The following is a 20087-nucleotide window of genomic DNA, read 5'->3' on the forward strand; positions in this document are numbered from 1 at the left end:
GCAGTTCTGATATTCCACAAACTCCTCTCCACCCCCCACACACAGCTTTTCAATTAACAAAAGATTATAGAGAACCGGAAACTGCCACCACTAGACAGTACCTATGTAATTCTCTAGTTACTCAGTATAATAGTTTTCAACCTCCAGACCTAAGAGCTTACAGGACAACTTAATAATGGCTGATTTATATAGACAGTCTTTCATTCATTTTGAATACATCTTGATGCCCACAATGTCAAATACATATCAATATATAGATACACATACAAAAACAGGCATCAATTGTAATTGCTTCAGGGAATAATCTGGGATTTGTTATTTAAAATCAATACACATAAAAGCATAACTATTTCTGTGTGTGCATGTAGATATTTCTTAGGAGAAGAGATGATAAAGAATAGAAGACTCCTGGAAGAGGCATAGGAATTTTTATTTTTTGATCTAAAATGTCTCTTCATCACTTCTTTTATCTTTCAGGAAAATAACTTAGAAAGTTTCTTATGGAGGAATGGAATCAAACCACCACTGGTTTCTTCTTACTGGGCCTCTTTCCAACAATCAAAACTGGTCTGTTCCTCTTCCTTCTCATTGTCCTCATCTTCTTAATTGCTTTCTTGGGCAACTCAACCATGATTCTCCTTATCTGGATGGATGACTATCTCCACTTCCCCATGTACATTCTACTCAGTCAGCTCTCTCTCATGGACTTACTGTACATTTGCAGTACAGTTCCCAAGATGGCGGTCAACTACCTGTCTGGGGACATTTCCATTTCCATGATGGGTTGTGTGTTCCAAAGTGCCTTCTTCTTGATCATGGCAGCTGCAGAAGGTTTGCTCCTAGCATCTATGGCCTATGATCATTATGTGGCCATTTGCCACCCCCTTCATTATCCCATTCTTATGAACAAAAGAATGTGTTTTCTGATGATTGCTGGATCCTGGATCTCTTCATCCATCAATTCCATTTACCATACAGTATACACACTTATTATGCCTTTTTGTAACTCCAGAATCATTAACCACTTCTTTTGTGACATCCCTGCCATTTTATCTTTGGTCTGTTTAGACACCTGGGCCTATGAGTACACTGTGCTCATCACCACCAACTTATTCTTTTCAGTTCCTTTCATTGGCATCATGGCTTCCTATGGCCGGATTCTCTATGCTGTCCATCATATGCACTCATCACAGGGGAAGAAGAAAGCTTTCAGTACCTGCTCTACCCACCTGACTGTGGTCACCTTCTACTATGCACCCTTTGTATATAGATATCTTATGGCCCCATCACTATGCTCCCCAGAAGAGGATAAGAAATTGGCTGTCTTCTATACCATCCTCACCCCTATGCTTAACCCCATCTTCTATAGCCTAAGAAATAAGGAAGTGTTGGGGGCCCTCCAGAGAGTCTTTGAGAGATCTTCATCCCAAAAAGAATATCTGGGGGCATAAAGTCACAGTAAATGAACCAGAAACAATCTTACCAACCACTTAGTAGAAATCCTTTACTTGACAGAGCAGTTTATAGGGCATATTAATCCATCTGTCCTAAATAATCATTATTTCAAATTTTTTTTCACACTGCATGTATTTAATTTTTCTCTCTTTCCCATGCTCCCCCTAAAAATGAACATACTAATGTGCCAATCATTGTAGTAACATGTCAAACAAAAAGAAATCCCAACAATGGCCATCTCCAAAAATATGTCTTATCATTATTCTTTTAGAAAGGTAAAACTCTTTATTTACAGTTCTCTCAAATCATTGTTGATCTTTTTGAAGATCAGTGTTTTTGATGGTTTCAAAATTGTTGTATTAGCAGTGCTATGGTTATTTTGGAAATTGTTCTGGTACTCTTGCTTACCTTCCTTTTTGTCAGTTTACACATTTCTTTCCCAGTATCTCTAAAACTTTCTCCTATGATTTTAAAGCACAACCATCACAGACTTCTCCATTTTATGGAAATTCAAGTAGTTTCCAGTTTCCATCCTCTCAAGAAATCTGACATAAATGATTTTATCCTTATAAGAACTTTTCTTCTTTCTTGAACCTTTTTTTTGGGGGGGTAGAGGCCCTATAATCAAAGAATATACACCATTTAATAACTTTGTCAATTTAATTACAAATTTCTTTTGAAAATAGCAATAGAATTTCATACCTACATCAAGAATACATTAATATGGTTACTTTCCCATAAGCCCTATAATATTTCTCATGTTCCTACTTTGCAATCTATTAGGTATTACAGAATTTTAATTGCTCTAATTTCAATTCAGTAGTTATTGGTGATTTAAAACATTTTTTCTCATTTGGCTCTCAGTTGATAACCTGGATTTTTTTCCCCTTAAGAAACCTTCTGGGGGCGGCTAGGTGGTGCAGTTGGGACAGCTAGGTTGCGCAGTGGATAAAGCACCGGCCATGGAGTCAGGAGTACCTGGTTTCAAATCTGGTCTCAGACACTTAATAATTTCCTAGCTGTGTGGCCTTGGGCAAGCCACTTAACCCCACTGTCTTGCAAAAATCTAAAAAGAAACCCCAAACCTTCTGTAATCTTAAAAATTTGTCAACACAAAAAATTGAGACACACATTTTCAGCATAAGCTCCTTATTTGCAAGACTAGTAGTTGCCAGTAATATCAAAATAGTCCCTCAATGAAATGAGACTACTTAGAGCAGGCAGTAATCTTTTATACAATTTGTTACATAAGCATCACTCATGCTAAAATAAGATTTTGATTTCTCTACAGCAGAGGAAGAGTGAAGGCAGCAGATGAACTACGTTTGGCATAATTGTGCTGGCTTACCCAAAGTCCAGGACAATAAGGAAAATAGAAAGTTAGGAAATATCCTCCCGAACCTATCTTTTAACTCTGTCTTCTTCTAAGTTATGATTAGGAAGAACATTTTTATGAACACATTGAGTCAAGGAATCTCACTTTTTCTCTATTTGCAGTTCCCATCAACTACCTTTAGATGCAACAGTTTTATTTAATTAGTCATAATGTAATCATGGACTGACTAATTTGGCCATTATTCAGAGATCAGAAACAGGATCAAGGAATCATGAAAGATACTGACTTTTTCCTTTATGGCTTACAATCTTCCTTATTTGCCCATTTCACATTGATATGTTTCCCCTTCCTCATCATGGGGCCCATAATCAGTTAATGAGGCTCTAATTTTATGTGGGGTATTTCAATTACTATGTATGAGATTCTTTGAACATGTATAAATGATTTTTAAATTAATCTTTATCCTACATAAGATTGACTAGAACTGGTTCTAACCCTTGAGGAGATAAACAGGATCCAAAGTGGATGCTGCCTTTATTATGATTGGTTGATCAACCCATTTTCCTGCATGAATAACTTTTGCTATAACATTGTTGATGTGTAAAGAATTACCTCATGTGGAAATGTGATTAAAATTTATTACTTCTTACAAATAGCCTCTAAAAATAATGCTAATTTCCAGTCTGTAAAACAAGGAAACTCATCAATATGAATTCAAGCACATAGGTCAAGTTCAGCTGTAAGGGAGCTTGGGTTCTAAAGAAGGTGCAAGATATTTCTAAAATTAATATTTTACAGTATTGTCCGAGAGCCACTGAGAAAATCACTGAAACATCTAAGTATAGACAATGTCTTTGTTACCCCTTAGTCAATCAATCAATTAATAAACTTTGTTAAGTGCCTACTATGTAGGAAAGGGGCAAAGTTGAAAAAAAGAGAGACAAAAGACCAAATCTGCCCTGAAGGAGTTTAAAATCTAATAATTGAGTGTTTTTTGACCTTCATTATCAAAGAAGATTAAGATGACATCACTATGATTGAGACATATTACAGTATGTCTAATTGGCTGATCAGATCAATGTGAGCTTGGAATGTTCTATCATAAGTTGGTTACAAACAATCCATGTGAACACTTGGGGTAGATACTATATACTTATATCATGTTACCCATGATGTTTAATTCTCTCTTCCTCATAAAGCACAACATCTTCATTGATGAGAGCATGCCATGCTGGGTAATCTTATGCTGGTGTCTCCCATGCAAATATGCAAATCAGGTGATATACATAATGAATAGAGAATAATTAACAGAGGAGAGAAACTGGAATTAAGAGGTATTGAAGAAAGATTTCCTGTAGAAGGTTAGATGTGAATTGGAAATTAAAGGAATCCGAAGAGGTCAGTAGTCAGAAAAGAGAAGGGAGAAATTTGATGGATAGATCAAAAGACAGTTGCTATTAAAAAGAAGTGAATAGAAAGAGAAATATTTTGCAACTGTCAATGTATAATAATTACTATAAATATTTAAAAACTATTAATGGTGAAAGTTGTATTGTTTCTTAGTTATTATGAGAAATGGAATGTGCCCTCCTTAGACTTTGAAAAGAATAATTATCTTCCCTTCTTTTTTTTTAGGCTTTTATTTCTGGAAGGCTAACAGGGTTAAGTGGCTTGCCCAAGGCCACACAGCTAGGCAATTGTTAAATGTCTGAGGCCGGATTTGAACTCATATACTCCTGACGCGAGGGCCAGTGCTCTATCCACTGTGCCACCTAGCCGCCCCTCCTTCCCTTCTTAGTCCAGAAAAAAAATTGTGCTTGCCATCCTGGTATATAAATTCAAAAAAAAATTGCTTCCCTCAGGCAAAATATCATTCTGGAAGGATGGTTCTATTTGATATCAGATTTTACAATGATCTAGGCATAAGTTTAAGGATGGGATTAGATGACCTTCCCTTTTTGCCTAATTGCTGTCAGTATAGAACTATTTCACAGATAAGAGGAATACCTTTCTGTCATGGGCATAGTACTAGAATGCCTTGATCCAATGCTATGCACCTTGAGAAAGGAGTTGAACCTCTGCTAATTTACTAGGGGTCACAGTCCCTTCCCAACTGACCTTTGTAGATGGAGCTCCCAAAATAATCCAGACCCTGAATCCATTTGAAGGTAGAGCTTGGAGGAGACAGATAAACATGATATCTAACTTCATCAGAAGTAGGTAGAATTTGGGCATGTGAGTCCTTTACCTTCCCTTCTCTTGCCTGAGATACTACTCTGGCTTCCACACTTTTGGTGGGTCCCTCAGAAAAGTCTTAGAGCCTGGTCAGTGACTTGATCCTCCATTTCTTTGCCTCTGTGAATGGGTAAAAGTCCACTCTTTCCCTTCTTTTCTTATCTAACCAATGAGATAGAAGCAGGATTCAAGGTGCAGTGTTCCAAACTGGGGTTCTGCTGGCAAGTGATAGAGAAAGAAAGAAGCCTGATCACCCAGAAGAATTCTAGACCTCTAAGCAAGGCATGGCTGCTGCCCAGGGTATATGTCTTCTGACCTAGAGCTCAGACACAAAGCAATGATTTATCATTACTTGTTTTTCTCTTCTTTGCCTGTCTATCTCTGTCTCATACTCTCTCTGTGTGTCTCATTGCCTCTGTTTCAGTCTATGTCTCTGCAATCCTTGATATCTTTCTCTATCTGTGTCTATCTCTGCCCCTCTGTCTATTTTTCTGTATTTTTTGACTTTTTTCTTCTATTTTTGTCTCTTTTTTTGACTCTTTTTCACTCACCTCTCTTAATCTCCTTCCCTCTTCTTTCTTTCTTCTTCTCAGGTCTTACTCAGACTAGTCTCATCCTCTTTAGTTTTTTTGTCTTATTGTTTTAATTTTTAATTTACATTTTATTTATTTACATATCACTTAGTCTTGTAATCCCCCCTTCACCCCCCCCAAAAAAAGTCTTATGAAAAATGGAGTGAAAGAAAGAGAAAAAATGTACTTCAGTCTGCATTCAGAAACTATCATCTCTGTCTTTGGGGTGGATTGCATTCTTTGGCATAAGTCCTTTAGAGAAGTTACTTCCATATTTTTCCACAGCTGCTGCTGCTGATTGTAATTCCCTCCATCCATTCCTCCCTAGTCCCATTTATTCTATTTTCTCTCTCCTTTCATTCTGTCTCTCTTCAAAAGCATGCTATGGGGCAGTCGAGTGGTACAGCATGGACCCTGGTGCCAAGAGGATTGAAGTTTACATTTTATCCCAGAGACCCAATAAGTAGCCAGCCCTGTGGTCCCATACAGGCTACCCAATCCCATCATCTTGCAAAAAATTAACACAAAAAGTATTGTATCTGACTACCCTCTCCCATTATCTACACTCTCCTCTATCACTTACACCTCTTTCCCAATCCCCTTTCTTCCATCCCCTTACTCTCCTCTGAATCATTTCCCATGAGAATGAAGGCTCCATCAATCTCCCTCACCTTCCCCCCACTTCCACTCCATTGAAAAGCATTTTCCTGGCCTCTTTTACATAAAATATATTAGCCCATTCTACCTCTCCTTTACTTTTCTCCTAGTACATTCCCCTTTTCATCCATTGACTCCATTTTTACAATATATTATACTTTCAAATTCAGCTCCCTCCTGTGCCTTTTCTATAAAATCTCCTTCTTTCTAGTAAATGAAAAGGTTCATATGAGTACTGTCAGCATCATCATCCCATAGAGGAATATACACAATTCATCATCATAAAGTACCTCATAATTTGCCCTTCTTGTTCACCCATTCTATGCTTCACCTGAGTCCTGTACTTGAAGATCTGAACTTTCTGTTCAGCTCTGGCCATTTCAGCACAAATATTTGAAATTCTCCTGTTTCATTGAATGTCCATTTTTTCCCTGGAAGAGGATATTCAGTTTTTATGGATAGTTGATTCTCAGTTACATGCCAAGTTCTTTTGTCTTCTGGAATATTATATTTCAAGCCCTATGAGCTCTTAATGTAGATACTGCTAAGTCTTATGTGATCCTGACTGCAGCTCCATGATATTTGAATTGTTTCCTTCTGGTTGCTTGTAATAGTTTCTCTTTTACTTGGGAGTTCTGGAAATTGGCTTTAATATTCCTGGGGTTCATTTATTTTTCTTTTTGAATCTCTTTCAGGAGGAGATTGTTGGATTCTCTCAATTTCTATTGTACCCTCAGTTTCTAGGATATCAGGGCAATTTTCCTGTAGAAATTCTTTAAAATTGAAGTCAAGGCTCTTTTCCCATCATGTCTTTCAGGTAGCCCAAAAATTTTTATTTTGTCTCTTCTGGATCTGTTTACCAGGTCAGTTTTTTTTTTAATGAAATATTACATGTTTTCTTCTAGTTTTTCATTCTTTTGGGATTGTTTTATTTTTTTTTTGATTCCTCACAAAGTCATCAGCTTCCTTTAGCTCCATTTTACATTTGAAGGATTTGTTTTCTTCAGAGAGCATTCTTATTTTCTTTTCCATCTGGTCAATTCTGCTTTTTAAGGCATTCTTCTCAATAACTTTTGCACTGATTTTTGCATTTTACCTAAACTGATTTTTAACTTGATTTCCTGAGCATTTTGTGGATCTCCTTGACTAAGTCTATTGACTTTGCTTTCATGTTTTTCCTGCATCACTCTCATTTCTCTTCCCAATTTTTCCTCTACCTCCCTTAGATTTTCAAAAAAAAAAATTTGAGCTCTGCCATAGCCTGAAACCAACTCCTATTTTTCCTGGAGGCTTTAGATGCAGAAACTTGTACTTTGTCATTTTCTGAGTTTCTGTTTTGTCCCTCCATGGGACCAAAGTAATTGTCTATGGTCAAGTTCTTTTTTGTCTGTTTACTCATTTACCCAACCTGTGCCCTGGTTTTGAAGTGCTTCCCAAGCTTTTGAGTACATTATTAGGCCACCCCTGCAAGGACCTCAGTTCATTTATGGCCTTATGAGAGGGTCTGACTACTCTCCTGTCTGTGCTTTGGTCTGTGGGTGACCCCAAGACCTCCCCTCTGCCTTGGAGCTGTGAGGCGGGTCCATGCTCTTCTATGATAGTATGAGAGCCCAGACTTCAACCAGGGTCTCAATAGGACACAGCACCAGAGTTCTGGCTCAGGGACAGAGGAGGGACCTTGATAGTCTCCTCCAACCCCCTTCCATTCCATGGGTTGAGGTTTATGGGAACAGCTGCCTGCAGCTTCCTTATGGGTGGCTCTGGGGGCCTGCTTCCCTTTCTTGGGAAGCTGGGCTGTGCTGAGGGCCATACTGACCTGAGCTCCACAATATTCTGGCAGAGTTTTTCTGCTGATTTTCCAAATTGTGCTTGGTGTTCACTGGCTTGGCAGGTCAGAAACTGTTTCTGCTGCTTGAGCTGACAGTCCGATAGACAATAGACACACTGTGAACTGTTCCCAGAAGATTTGAGCTCCTTTGCTTCTGCCTGGTGATCATGGCTCTGCTGTTGCTCCCTCCAGCCTCATAGAATAGAATTCTCCCATGATCTTCCAGATTATCTTGGGTTGGACAATTGTCTCACTGGATCTTTCTGTGGGTTCTGTCTCTAAAAAATTAGTTAGAGTAATAATTTTAAGGTTTTTGGAATATTTTAGAAGAGAGCTCCTGAGAAATCCTGTCCTTCAAAAAGGATAACTTTGTTCCACCTCTTGTCTCATCCTCTTTATAAGAATGCTTGTACATGTCAGATTTTTAGGATTGCAGTCAAGGACTCAAATTTGGTTGTGTACAAGTCATTATTGCACTTGCTTATTGTCAATTCCCCACATGATCCAGGCTTATAAATTTACCTTTTATTGGCATGTTCATTGATGAGTTAAGATTGCCATACAGTCTTTTTTTTCTTTTTTTTTGTCCTATAGTTTTTATTCTGATTGTTCTCATTGCAGTCTTGTCTCTCACAAGAGTTTTATACTTTGGTCAATGAATTTGTTTTGTTTGTTATTACTTTATTACACTATAAGTGATTCCTTTTGTAACTTTGTAACATTGCTTTAAACATTTAAGCCTGTGAGTCTGAGAAGGGGTTCATAGTCTTCCCAAGATTAGCAGTCAAATAGATTTATGACACATAAATATAAATGTTCTCTTGCTGAAGAGCAGTGTAATGGCATGCTTTTGTGATTTCAGTTGTACTATTATGTGAAGAAAATGGGACCCCCCCAAAAAAAAGGTACTCTTGGTAGATTTGGTATTGGGGATGGAATCAGCAGATTACATACCTGGGACACATATGGAGCTTGTTACCTAAAGTCCCATAGATTATTGTGCCTTTCACTAAATGAACATGGAGGTTACTTTGAGCTTCATATTTCCAGCCTTTCCAATGATGAGAAGATCATGAAACATTACTTGGAAGTCACTTGTTGTAGTTTTGAATTGATCAGTGGTTTGATGTGTAAATATAGACTTCTCCTCCCTAGAGATTAGTACCTGCAATTTTAAGTTGAAGGGATTGAAAGAGATGATTTCTCAAGGTGTGTCCTTCTTTGATGTTCTATCATTATTCTATTTGTCAATGAAGCCATATCAAACTAGTCCCTCTGGATTGTCATTGGTAGATGTACAAACCAGCAGTGGTCTCAAGAGAGAAGAACATGTTTTCATGGGTCCAGAGTCAGGTTTAATTCCAAAAAAACTAAATCTCATATTAGTTATTTGTTGTCAGGTAAAAGGGTGCCCCCAAAGACTTGGACAATAGGGACACTCTAGAAAGAGTATAGAGGAGCATGTAAAATGATTCTTGTATTATTCCAAGTTGATCTTTCAGCACAACCACTGGCTTTGGAAAAATTATGAGGATGGAGAAAGGCATCCTAAGGGTGTGATCAGCATCATCAAATGTAGAGGTGAGAGAACAATAGAATCATATCATGTGTTTAAATAAAAGACCTTGTATGGATTACTAAGCAAATTTCCTATTGAGGACTGGAAGGTGGGAGATACACATGTACAATAATTGATAAAAAAATAATGGAAGCTCACTTTTAATAGCACTTCCTGGAGGACTTTTCTATTTTATTACTTCTTTGTATAGGAGTCTACATATTCCTAAATGATATATGATACCCATTTTATAAATGAGAAAATAAAAGAATAATGAAATTAAGTGAGCAAAGCCTAAAAAGATAAATTTTAGTAAGTGGTAGATTTGGGACCAAATTCTGGTTGCTAAATATAACATTATTATTTCAAACCTAATTTTCCCATCATATGATGAGATTTAAATTAGAAAGAAAAATATAAATTCATATGTTAAATGGGAGAAAACATTGGAACATAGGATTCTGTGGAATAACCTTCTTAAATGAAGAGTATTTCCTCCATCAGTGATGAGATGTAGATGATCTTCCTTAAAAGCAGGAAGGAAGCTCTTTTCTCTGAAAGACTTTTTTTTTTCCTAATCCAGGAGTTCAGGATTGCTTGAGAAAGAAAGTTGAAGGACATATATCATGCACATGTGGAACTATGTGGGAGAATAATTGTAATTGAAGGACTGAATATAGGAGAAAGAAAAATCAGAACAGTCATTGTGCAATAGGGAATAGAAAGTTAAGGTGCTCTAGAAGGAAGGTTGGGATAATCTTAGTCATCTGAAATCTCCTGCCACTAACTTTGATCCTGGGCTCTTTCTTCATCTCATCTGTAAGTATAAGAAAATTGAATTCTTTTTGATACTGTTCCCAACTTTAGACTGAAAAAGAAAGATGTTCCTCGAGTTTGCTTTAAAAAAAAAAAAAACACTGTTGAATATCTTCAGGGCAGCTAATAATTTTGGTTACTCCTAGGTAAGGAAAACATGAGTTTTAAGTTGCCTAATTTCATACAGTGACACTGATCTACATGAGACAAGAGGTAGCTGAGTTGAGGAACAAGGCAGCTGTCACAAAGGGATCTTTTTCCTAGAAGCTGGTGAGGAGGGTGTTGGGTACATTCTATATATGTATGTGGTGAGAGAACAGGGTTTGTGGTGCATGGGAGGCTTTCCTGAGGTGATTGTGGAAGTTAGCCATGTACCTGAATTGACTAATCTTAACAAATCATTTCTCCTGAGATCATATCTCCTCATTCCCTTTTGAAAAAAGTAGATTGGTTCGATAGATCCAAATGGCATCTCCGTGATGCAACATGACTAGACTCATCTCTTCATTCAATGGAGAATTTTGCCAAAATGTCCTATTTGTTAAGCCTTCAGAAGTAGAATCTGAGTAGTTATTATTTAGTCATTCAGTCATGGCTGGCTCTTTGTGATTCCATTTGGGTTTTTCTTGGCAAAGATACTGAAATGGTTTGCATTTCCTTCTCCCGTTCATTATATAGATAAAGAAACTGAGATGAGCAAAATGAAGTGATCTACCCAGGGTCACAGATAGTGTTGGAGGCCAGAACTGAACTTAGTTCATGAATCTTTCTGACTCCAGGTCCAAAGCACTCCACACTATGGCACCAGGGTCTGAGTGATTAAGCCAATTGGATATTTTGGCATTATGAATTACAAGGTTTCAATCAGACAGAAAAAAAAAAAAAACAATCTAAGATCAGTGTGGGGAGAATATTTAGGGAAGAAAGAACCCACAGAGACCATCTGATTTTAAACCTAATGACAGAGGGTCTCAGTGAGGGAGTGCCTTCCCAAAGATAAATAGAATGGGAATAGTAGAGACAGTACCTGAACTCAGATTCTTTTGACATTATATCTGAAGAAATGATGCTATTAGTGATCATTTATGTTTTATTGTTAAGGCCTGTTAATTCCTAATTGTGGAAAGTTTCCCCAGCAATACAGATTAGCAACTTCTTCATGATGCCACCTTTGGAGAAATTTTGAGGGACACTGAGAGGTTTTAACTTATCCATTTTCATTCAGTTAGTCAGAGGCAGGCAAAACTTGAACCCTGACCCCAATGCTAGACCCTATTCACTGCTTAGAACAGATTTTAAATTAATAAAAAAGATTTTATTGATATCTTTTGCTTTTCTCTTGCTATAATCCTATAGATTCTACTGTCTTTCCAATGAGTCATCCCTAAAGACAGAATATTAAAATAAAAAAGAATGTTTCCTAAGACTTCTCACCATGAACATCTTAATTGTTGTAATGAAACAACATTCTATAAATGGTGACTGGATAAGTGGTAGCTAGGCGTCACAGTGGATGAATAGAGAGTCAGACCTGGAGTTGAGAAGACCTGAGTTCAAAACTGGTCTCAGAAACTTAAAATGTGAATCTGAACAAGTCACTTGATTCATTGTTGTCTAGGTTTTCTTATCTACATCTAGAACTCACAAAAGAAAAACAGTTTCAATATTATTGTCAAGAAAAGCCTGAATGGAATAACAAATGGCAGAAACACCTGAACAACAAGCACTTAGGATGATGCTTTGTAATGTTGCTAGGCAATCTCCTCTGCCTTCCCCCAGGTTCAAGTGCTCTTTTTTGACTTACTGAGATACTTTATCATGACCAGCACAGATGATACTTGGCTAACGTCAAGAGCTCACAAATAATTTGGAAGATTTATTTGAGGATACCATTTGTGATTATTAGGATTACTAGTCTTTTCATGAAATGTTGTTACTATTTTAAATTACTGAAGCAATGCAGTCATTTCTTCAATAGGTGGATAAAAATATTCACCCTCATATATTCTGAATTGATAACATTGTGAAGATTTCCAGAGAATGAAAAAGACTGGCAATGGAAATAAAGTGTAGATTTTGATATGTGACTATGTTAGGAATTTGAGACTTTCAACAGAGGAAGAGGGAAATATCAAATACCTTTAAAGATGTTTGCCAATTGAAAAATATATCATTGTCAGGTAATATAAATAAAATATTGAATGAAATAAAAATTTGAATAAAATAAAATTTTAAAATCATATATTAAATAAACCCCTTTAAAATAAAATAATATAAAACTTGTAATGCCATAAAGCCCTAAGCATCATACCTATTATCAGAGAGAGCAATATTTAAATTTGGTTGTTGTTCAGTCACTTTTTTACTTGGATCAGACTCCTCTTGGCATTATTTGGGGTTCTTTAGGTTAAATACTATTATTGATATTAATTGTGCTCTTTGTTGTTCACTCATTTCAGATACTATGTGAGCCCATTTGTGGTTTCCTTGGCAAAGATACGGAATGAATTGAAATCTCCTTAGTCAGCTCACATTATAGGTAAGAAATTGGAATAAGCTAGGTTAAAAGACTTGTCCAGGGTCACTCCACAATCTAGCTGCCTTTATAATGATAATAGTAGCTGTTTATTATTATTATTATTATTATTATTATTATTATTATTATTATTGTTGCTATTCTGAAGCATTCCCTACTTAATCTGTGCTCCCCAAAGGCCTTGCATTAACAATGACAGTTTTCATGATGAGAGACATGACTCAAGTTGAGTGTAGGAGACCCAGATAGCCATTTAGGTCTTCTAGCTATAACACTGGTACTCTTGGGGATTTCCTCTCAGAATATTTTCACATAGAAGAATGAATTAGAGACCAGATAGTCAGCCGTAGCTAACTTTGTTCCAAAGCCAATGCTGCTCTTCACTGATATTCTCTTTCCCTATATTCAAATCAGAATCATTGAAATGAGTGAATGACTTGAATCTTCAACAATCTAAAAAATAATCTGATTATTTTAAGAAAACTAGCAAACCGAATTCATCTCCATATTGCTTTATTTGGAAAACATATCTTTTTATTGAGTTTTCTTTTTACAGTTTCTCATGTACAGAATGGTTTTGATAGAAATCTTCCATTGTTTGATTCTCTTTTAAAAGCATCTGAGATAATAATCATATATATTTGAGTATCGATGTGTTTCATCTACTCTGAGTCCCAGAATCCAACATTTAGATCTAGATAATATATTGTCATCAGGAAGTATTTTCCAGAAATGTCTCTATATGTATATTGGATATCAGAAATAACAAGAGATTTCATGAGTATGAGAGGCAGTGCCATGGAATGAATAAAACTGGCTCCAGAGAAAACCTGAGCTTTAATCCTACTCTGTTACCTGATAATCATATGACACCTGGCAAGTTACTTAACCTCTACCTGCTCTGGACTGTGATTAAGTAACTAAGTTAAAACAAAATTCTGACCTGCCTTAGTGGAGGGATTGTCCTCTCCTTTGAGTTCATTTTACTAAAGCAATTAAAAACTCAATCCTTATGAATGTGTAAATGTGTATAGTCATGTGTTTGTGTGTGTGTGTGTGTGTGCGTGTGTGAACATTGGGAGTTTGGGAGGTTGATTTCACTGACTGCCTACACACTCATACTCCTGCTTTAGACCCAGCTCCCACCCAACCTCCCTAAGACATAACAGGACAACTTCTCTGTCACTAGTCCAATCTGAACATGCCAGTTGATCTCATTGTTCTCGCCCTTGATAGCTCATGTCAATAAATTCCCCCATGATTACAACAACCATTGCAGTCAGTATTCAGTCCAAGTCTCCCATCACATCCATGCACATACTGCCTTCCTTATTCAAATGTAAACTCCTAGAGGCTAATAATATTTCTTTTTGACATTTGTAACCCTGATGTATTGTCTACGCTTAATACTTTAAAAAGTAATTTCACATACATACACATATATGAATGAGTGCTTATTAACCTTAGTTCACAGGACAGGGAACTGGCAAACCATTCTAGTATCTTTGTCAGGAAAACCAAGTGTATGGTTCACAGCATCATAAAGATGATGACACAACTGAATGAGTGAACAACAGTGTAGATGTGTATACATAAAACTCAAATACATGTTTTTCTTTGAGTTTATCAGCAAAGAATTTTATTTCACTTTCCCTCCCCATGCCTTGGGATTTGGATTGTCTACAAAACTCTGGGTAATGCATTCCCTCTTCAATTGTGGATCAGGATCTACTCTCTAACTTTGAAACTTAGATGTGCACCCAGCCAGAATGTGTCAATAGGAGGAAATGGAAGGTCTTCTCAACTCTCTCTATCTCTGTAGCTCCAATGCCATGGTCGCAATTCAAGGTTCTTTGGTATTTTTTTCAAGTGTTATTGTTATAGTGGTTAGTTCAAAGGGGAATTGGGAAGAATTAGGGGCAGTCTTTTTCCTCTTGAGAATATATAGCAGATCTGCCATGGAGGGAAAGTCAAAATACATAAATCTATTACAAATATTTCAAGTATTTGTATATGGAGTCCTGACTCTAATGTGGTCTCAATTCTAAAATGGAAGAAATCAATGCAAAATAGAGTTGGCATAGAAGTCCCCATGGGATAGGTGAGATGATTAGGCTTAAAAGTATGAGAAGCAAAATCAGAAAGTCATTCAGAGAAAAAGGGAGATATTTCACTGCCTGAACAGAAAGCAAGGGGACATTTCCCTATAGAGAGCCACATAATAAAGAGTAGGTAATTCTGATAAGAAGGATTAGTTATGTCTCAAGTACTTATATCTCAAAATTCTTTCCAGGTTCTCAATCACACTCTCTGGGAGGGTCACAATCTGATCTGACTGCTGATTGGTTTTACCCAGTGGTGTTAATATCTGTTGATCCATGTTCAGCTCCATCTATACTATTGCACTAGTAACTTTGAAAGTCAGGCCTTCTGGACCCATTTTGGAATGAGCAGTTTCCAAAGTTCTCTGGGTAGGAAGATCTCCAGCTGACAAGTGGTTCTTAGTGTCTCATGAACCACGTAACCATATATCAGGAAAGATTCCTTGTTTTATCTGTAGACATTTTTTTTTTCTCTATGTGAAAAATCCTTGGATTTATTTAAGGCTTCATGACACAAGCTGAAGTCATCTTGGGAGTGCTTGAGCCCATTTGATTTGGGGATTTTCATTCTAGTGAAATCTCTTCTGAACCTTGGGTGAGGTGCTCTTAGGGACTTGTAGCTAGTTATCCAGGGACTGAAGCAGGGCCACAGAATGTCCTGAGTTGGCTGGTGCTGGAGGAGCCACCTCTGAAAATGGAACTCAAGGAGCTTTCTGATATGGTGTGGAAAGAACAAAAGCTCCATAGTGATGACATTCATTTTGGACCAAGGAGGAATGAGGGCCTGTTTTGTCTCACCAAGTTCATGATCAAGGGGGTTCTGGGACAGTGGAGGCATTTGTGTTAGTGAGGACAGACCCAATAGACCCAATGTCTTTGTAGTAGATGCCACGCTAAGGTTTCATATTCATCTACAGAGAGAAATGGTACTCTAATTTGAGTTTCTTCAGGGGCTTTGATAAAGCTCCTGATTGAAGCAGATGAAAAATATGTGTTAGAATGTGGCAGATATTTCATTGAAAAAGGGAGTATTGTTCAGAGAGGAGATATTTTGGTGGTGGTGGGTGAGGAGATGGAATCATTCCTCTTCAAGGAGGCTACCAGAGATTCACTGTGCAGAAAGGGAAGACCCCAGAAAAATTGTAGACATCTAGTCTTGACTCCACTTGTCCTGCCTTTCAGGAGACAGAAGTTGTTCAGGACTGGGACTAAAGGAGAAGACAGTTCCATATTTATGAGTGTTAGGGACTCTTCAGAAGTTCTCTTTAATTCTCTTTTTTTCCCAATTCATCAGGGAGAAACTGAGAGCACAAGAATGATGGTCCAGGCTGGTCTGCCCCCCGATGGTGAGGGGCTGTAGTCTTCATCTTTGCTGTAGATCTCTTGGACACCTCCTCTGGAATGAAAGTGTCTATTTGCTACCCCTATAGTAATGATTAAAGGATTCTGGCCTGAGTTGCTTGAGTAACTCTTCTATTCTTGGGGAAGCCCCATCTCTGGAAATTTACTCTCTTTTCAATGTGTATCTCTAGAATCTTCTGGACTTCAGAGCTAAAGAAGAAAAGGGTGCTTGGAAAAACTTTGAGGGATTGCCTAATTGAAGGGTGTCTGGTCAACTGAAGGAACTCAGTATTTAGCAACATGTCTGGTTACTCAGCTTGATAGACAGGTTCCCATCATCAATTGAATCCTGCTTTATTTCTGGGTTCTTGGATTTCTTTGGTTGGGAATTAGAGGCCAGAGAGCAGGCACTTTGTTTCCAAGGCCATAAAGTACAGGTAGAGCATGCGGGATGCTTACACAACAATTTCTGAATGCTGCTTTCTTTGGGAACCCCGGTTTGACTTCTCTTTGTTCTGAGCCTTTGAGATGCCTTTTGACTATTCTTTGAAGCTGGAAGCAGTGCTGATTTTCCTAAATCCATTGCAGAACCTCCACAAGAAGAGTGAAGGAGAAGTTACAAATACAAATCCCCTGAAATAAATAATGTACACATAGGTAAGAGGCATTGGAGATGAACAGGTCCAGTGTGACCCCTTCTCTGTTCTCTTCTCCCATTTAGATATCCAATGTCCTTCTGCATCTCCTAAATTGGTTCCAAAATGACTTCTCCAACTCTGATGACTTGTTGAGACCTTGTCTTACAATCCAAATCCAATAGGCTTCCTTTCTCTAGGCTTCCTTATTTTCCAGCTGCTGACCACATGGAAATTCCTGGAGAGGGAAACCAAATACCCCTTCTTCAGGGCATCCTAGATTCCTCTGGCTTCTCTTTTTGGGACAAGTCTCCCCCACCTGGAAGATTTCTCAGCAAGTCTAAGGTGGTTCTGGTCACCAATGTAAACTTGGAAAATGCCCCTATACTGCTTTTCTACTCCTTGGCAATTTAATCACTCTTGGCTCCAAACCTGGGTCAATCTTCTTGAGATACTTCCCCATGAAAGAACACCAAGAAAGTGGATTGAAATCAAGCCATTTGCATGCATTATTTTCTAGTGTATTTTCCAGGAAAATATAAGGAAAAGAGATTCATATTAATATCTTGAACGAACCCCAAAAGTTTTATAAATGACTCCTGAATACTTAGTCCTGAGTGATTGAAATTGTTTTTATTAAAATTACTTAATAAAAAGGTGGGAGAGAGGAGCCCTCAGTCCAGTTTCTTGAAGTCATTGCAGTTCTAATATTCCACAAACTCTTCTGCACCTCATCCTCCACACACACATAATTTTTTAGTTAACAAAAGATCATACGTAATTGGAAACTACTACCACTAATCAGTACCTATGCCTTTCTCTAATTATGCATTTTAGTAGTTTTAAAACTCCAAACCTGACTAAGAGGTTTCCAGGACAAGTTAAGCCATGGATACTTCATATAGGTAGACTTTCATTCATTCTGAATTCTCTCTATTGCCCACAAGATCATATGCATATAGACATAGATATACATACACACAAGCATCAGTTACAATTACTACAGAGAATAATTTAGTATTTGCTAATGAAAATCAACACATAAAATAGATAGTTCTCTATGTATATGCATGTACATATTTATTTGAGGACAAAGAAGTGATAAAGAAGACAGGACTCCTGGAAAAGTCTCAGATATTTTTGCTTTTTGCTCCAGTGTCTTTTCATCACCTCTTTTGTGATGTCCCTGCCATGGTGCCTCTAGCCTGTATGGATACCTGGGCCTATGAGTACACTGTTCTCTTCAGCACCAACATATTTCTTTCAGTTCCTTTCATTGGCATTATGGCTTCTTATGGCCGGGTTCTCTATGCTGTCCATCATATGCACTCATCACAAGGGAGAAAGAAAGCCTTCACTACCTGTTCTTCCCACCTGACTGTGGTCACCTTCTACTATGCACCATTTGTATATACATATCTACGGCCTCCATCACTGCGCTCCCCAGAAGAAGACAAGAAATTGGCTGTCTTCTATACTATTCTCACTCCCATGCTTAATCCCATAATCTATAGCCTGAGAAATAAGGAAGTGTTGGGGGCCCTGCAGAGAGTCTTTGGACAATTCCAAAAACAATGTCTGGGCATATAAACTCACAAAAATAGATTCAGAAGCAGTCTTAGCTTTCACATCCCAGAGGTCCTTTACTTGACAGATAAGTACAAATGCCATTTTAATCCATTCTGTCCTGCATAAACATTATTTCAAATTTTATTTTTTTCAATCAATATGTATTTACTTTTTCTCTATCTCTCTCACATATTCCCCTTGGAAACAAATAAACTAATGTGCCAATCACTGTAGCACTTGGAAATATCGATCAAAAAATATCTCAATATTGGCCATCTCCAAAAATGTGTGTCACATCACTATTCTTTTAGAAAGGTAAAATTCTTTATTTAGATTTCTCCCAAATTATGTTTGGTCTTTTTGATGATCTTCATTCCTGATTGTTTCAAAATTGTTTGTAGTAGCAGTGCTATTGTCATTTTGGAAATTGTTCTGGTATTTTATTTACCTTCCTTTACATCAGTGTACACAAGTCTTCCCCAGTTTCTCTGTAAGTGTCTCCTATGTTTTTAAGGGACAACCATCACTTGTTCTCCATTTTATGGGACACCCAAATATTTTGTAATTTTTGGGCCCACAAGAAATCGGCCATAAATGATTTTTTACTTATTTGTGTTTATCTTTTTTCTTGCATGTCTTTTTAGTTAGAGGTCCTATAATCAAAGAATATGTCATTTAGTAACTTTTTCAAACTTTAGTAACTTTTCCAAATTTCTTTGGAAAATAATGGTCCATTTTCATACCTATATCAAGGGAATATTAATGGGATGACTTCTTTCCAATAAGCCCCATTATATTTTTCATGTTCTACTTTGTAAACTATCTATCTATCTATCTATCTATCTATCTATCTATCTATCTATCATTGCTACATACAATTTTAATTGCTTTAAATGACATTTCTCTAGTTTTTGGTGATTTTGAAGATTCTTTTTTTCGTGTATCTCTTGATAACCTGAATTTTTTCCCTTAAGAAATTTGTTATCTTAAATTTTTGTGTTGACAACAAATCAAGAAATAAATTCTTATTATATTCTCTTTATTTGTAAGCTAGTAGTTGCCAACTATTCCCAAATGAACTCTCAGTGACCTGTGACTCCTTAGAGCAGAGATAGCATTCTTTTATGCAGTTACTTAAAGATCACTCATATTAAAGTAGGATTGGGATTTTTCTATAGCAGAGGACGAGTGAAGGTAAAAGATGAGCTACATATGGTAAAACCATGTGTTGACTTACAAAAGGGAATTTCCAATTCCAGGACAATGAGAAAAATAGAAAATTAGAAAACATACTCTGGAAAGTATCAGTTTAGATAGCATCTGATCTGCTTCATAGTTGTGATTAAGAAGAATATTCTATGAATACATTGACTCAAGGAGTCTTACCTTTTCTCTATTCATAGCTCCCATCAACTATTTTTAGACTCAACAGTTTTATTTCATCAGT

The 20087-nt window shown here is 37.1% G+C and overlaps 1 protein-coding gene across 1 annotated transcript; it reads left to right on the forward strand.

Moving 5' to 3' along the window:
- Window positions 1-500: 500 nt before the first annotated feature.
- LOC141509294 (olfactory receptor 2L3-like) lies at window positions 501-18661 on the forward strand. The gene is made up of 2 exons (XM_074218722.1): window positions 501-1032; window positions 18228-18661. The coding sequence occupies exons 1-2, from the start codon at window positions 501-503 to the stop codon at window positions 18659-18661; spliced, it is 966 nt and encodes a 321-aa protein (XP_074074823.1).
- Window positions 18662-20087: the final 1426 nt, after the last annotated feature.

The sequence above is a fragment of the Macrotis lagotis genome, chromosome 1 (assembly GCF_037893015.1).
Source record: "Macrotis lagotis isolate mMagLag1 chromosome 1, bilby.v1.9.chrom.fasta, whole genome shotgun sequence".
NCBI lineage: Eukaryota > Metazoa > Chordata > Mammalia > Peramelemorphia > Peramelidae > Macrotis > Macrotis lagotis.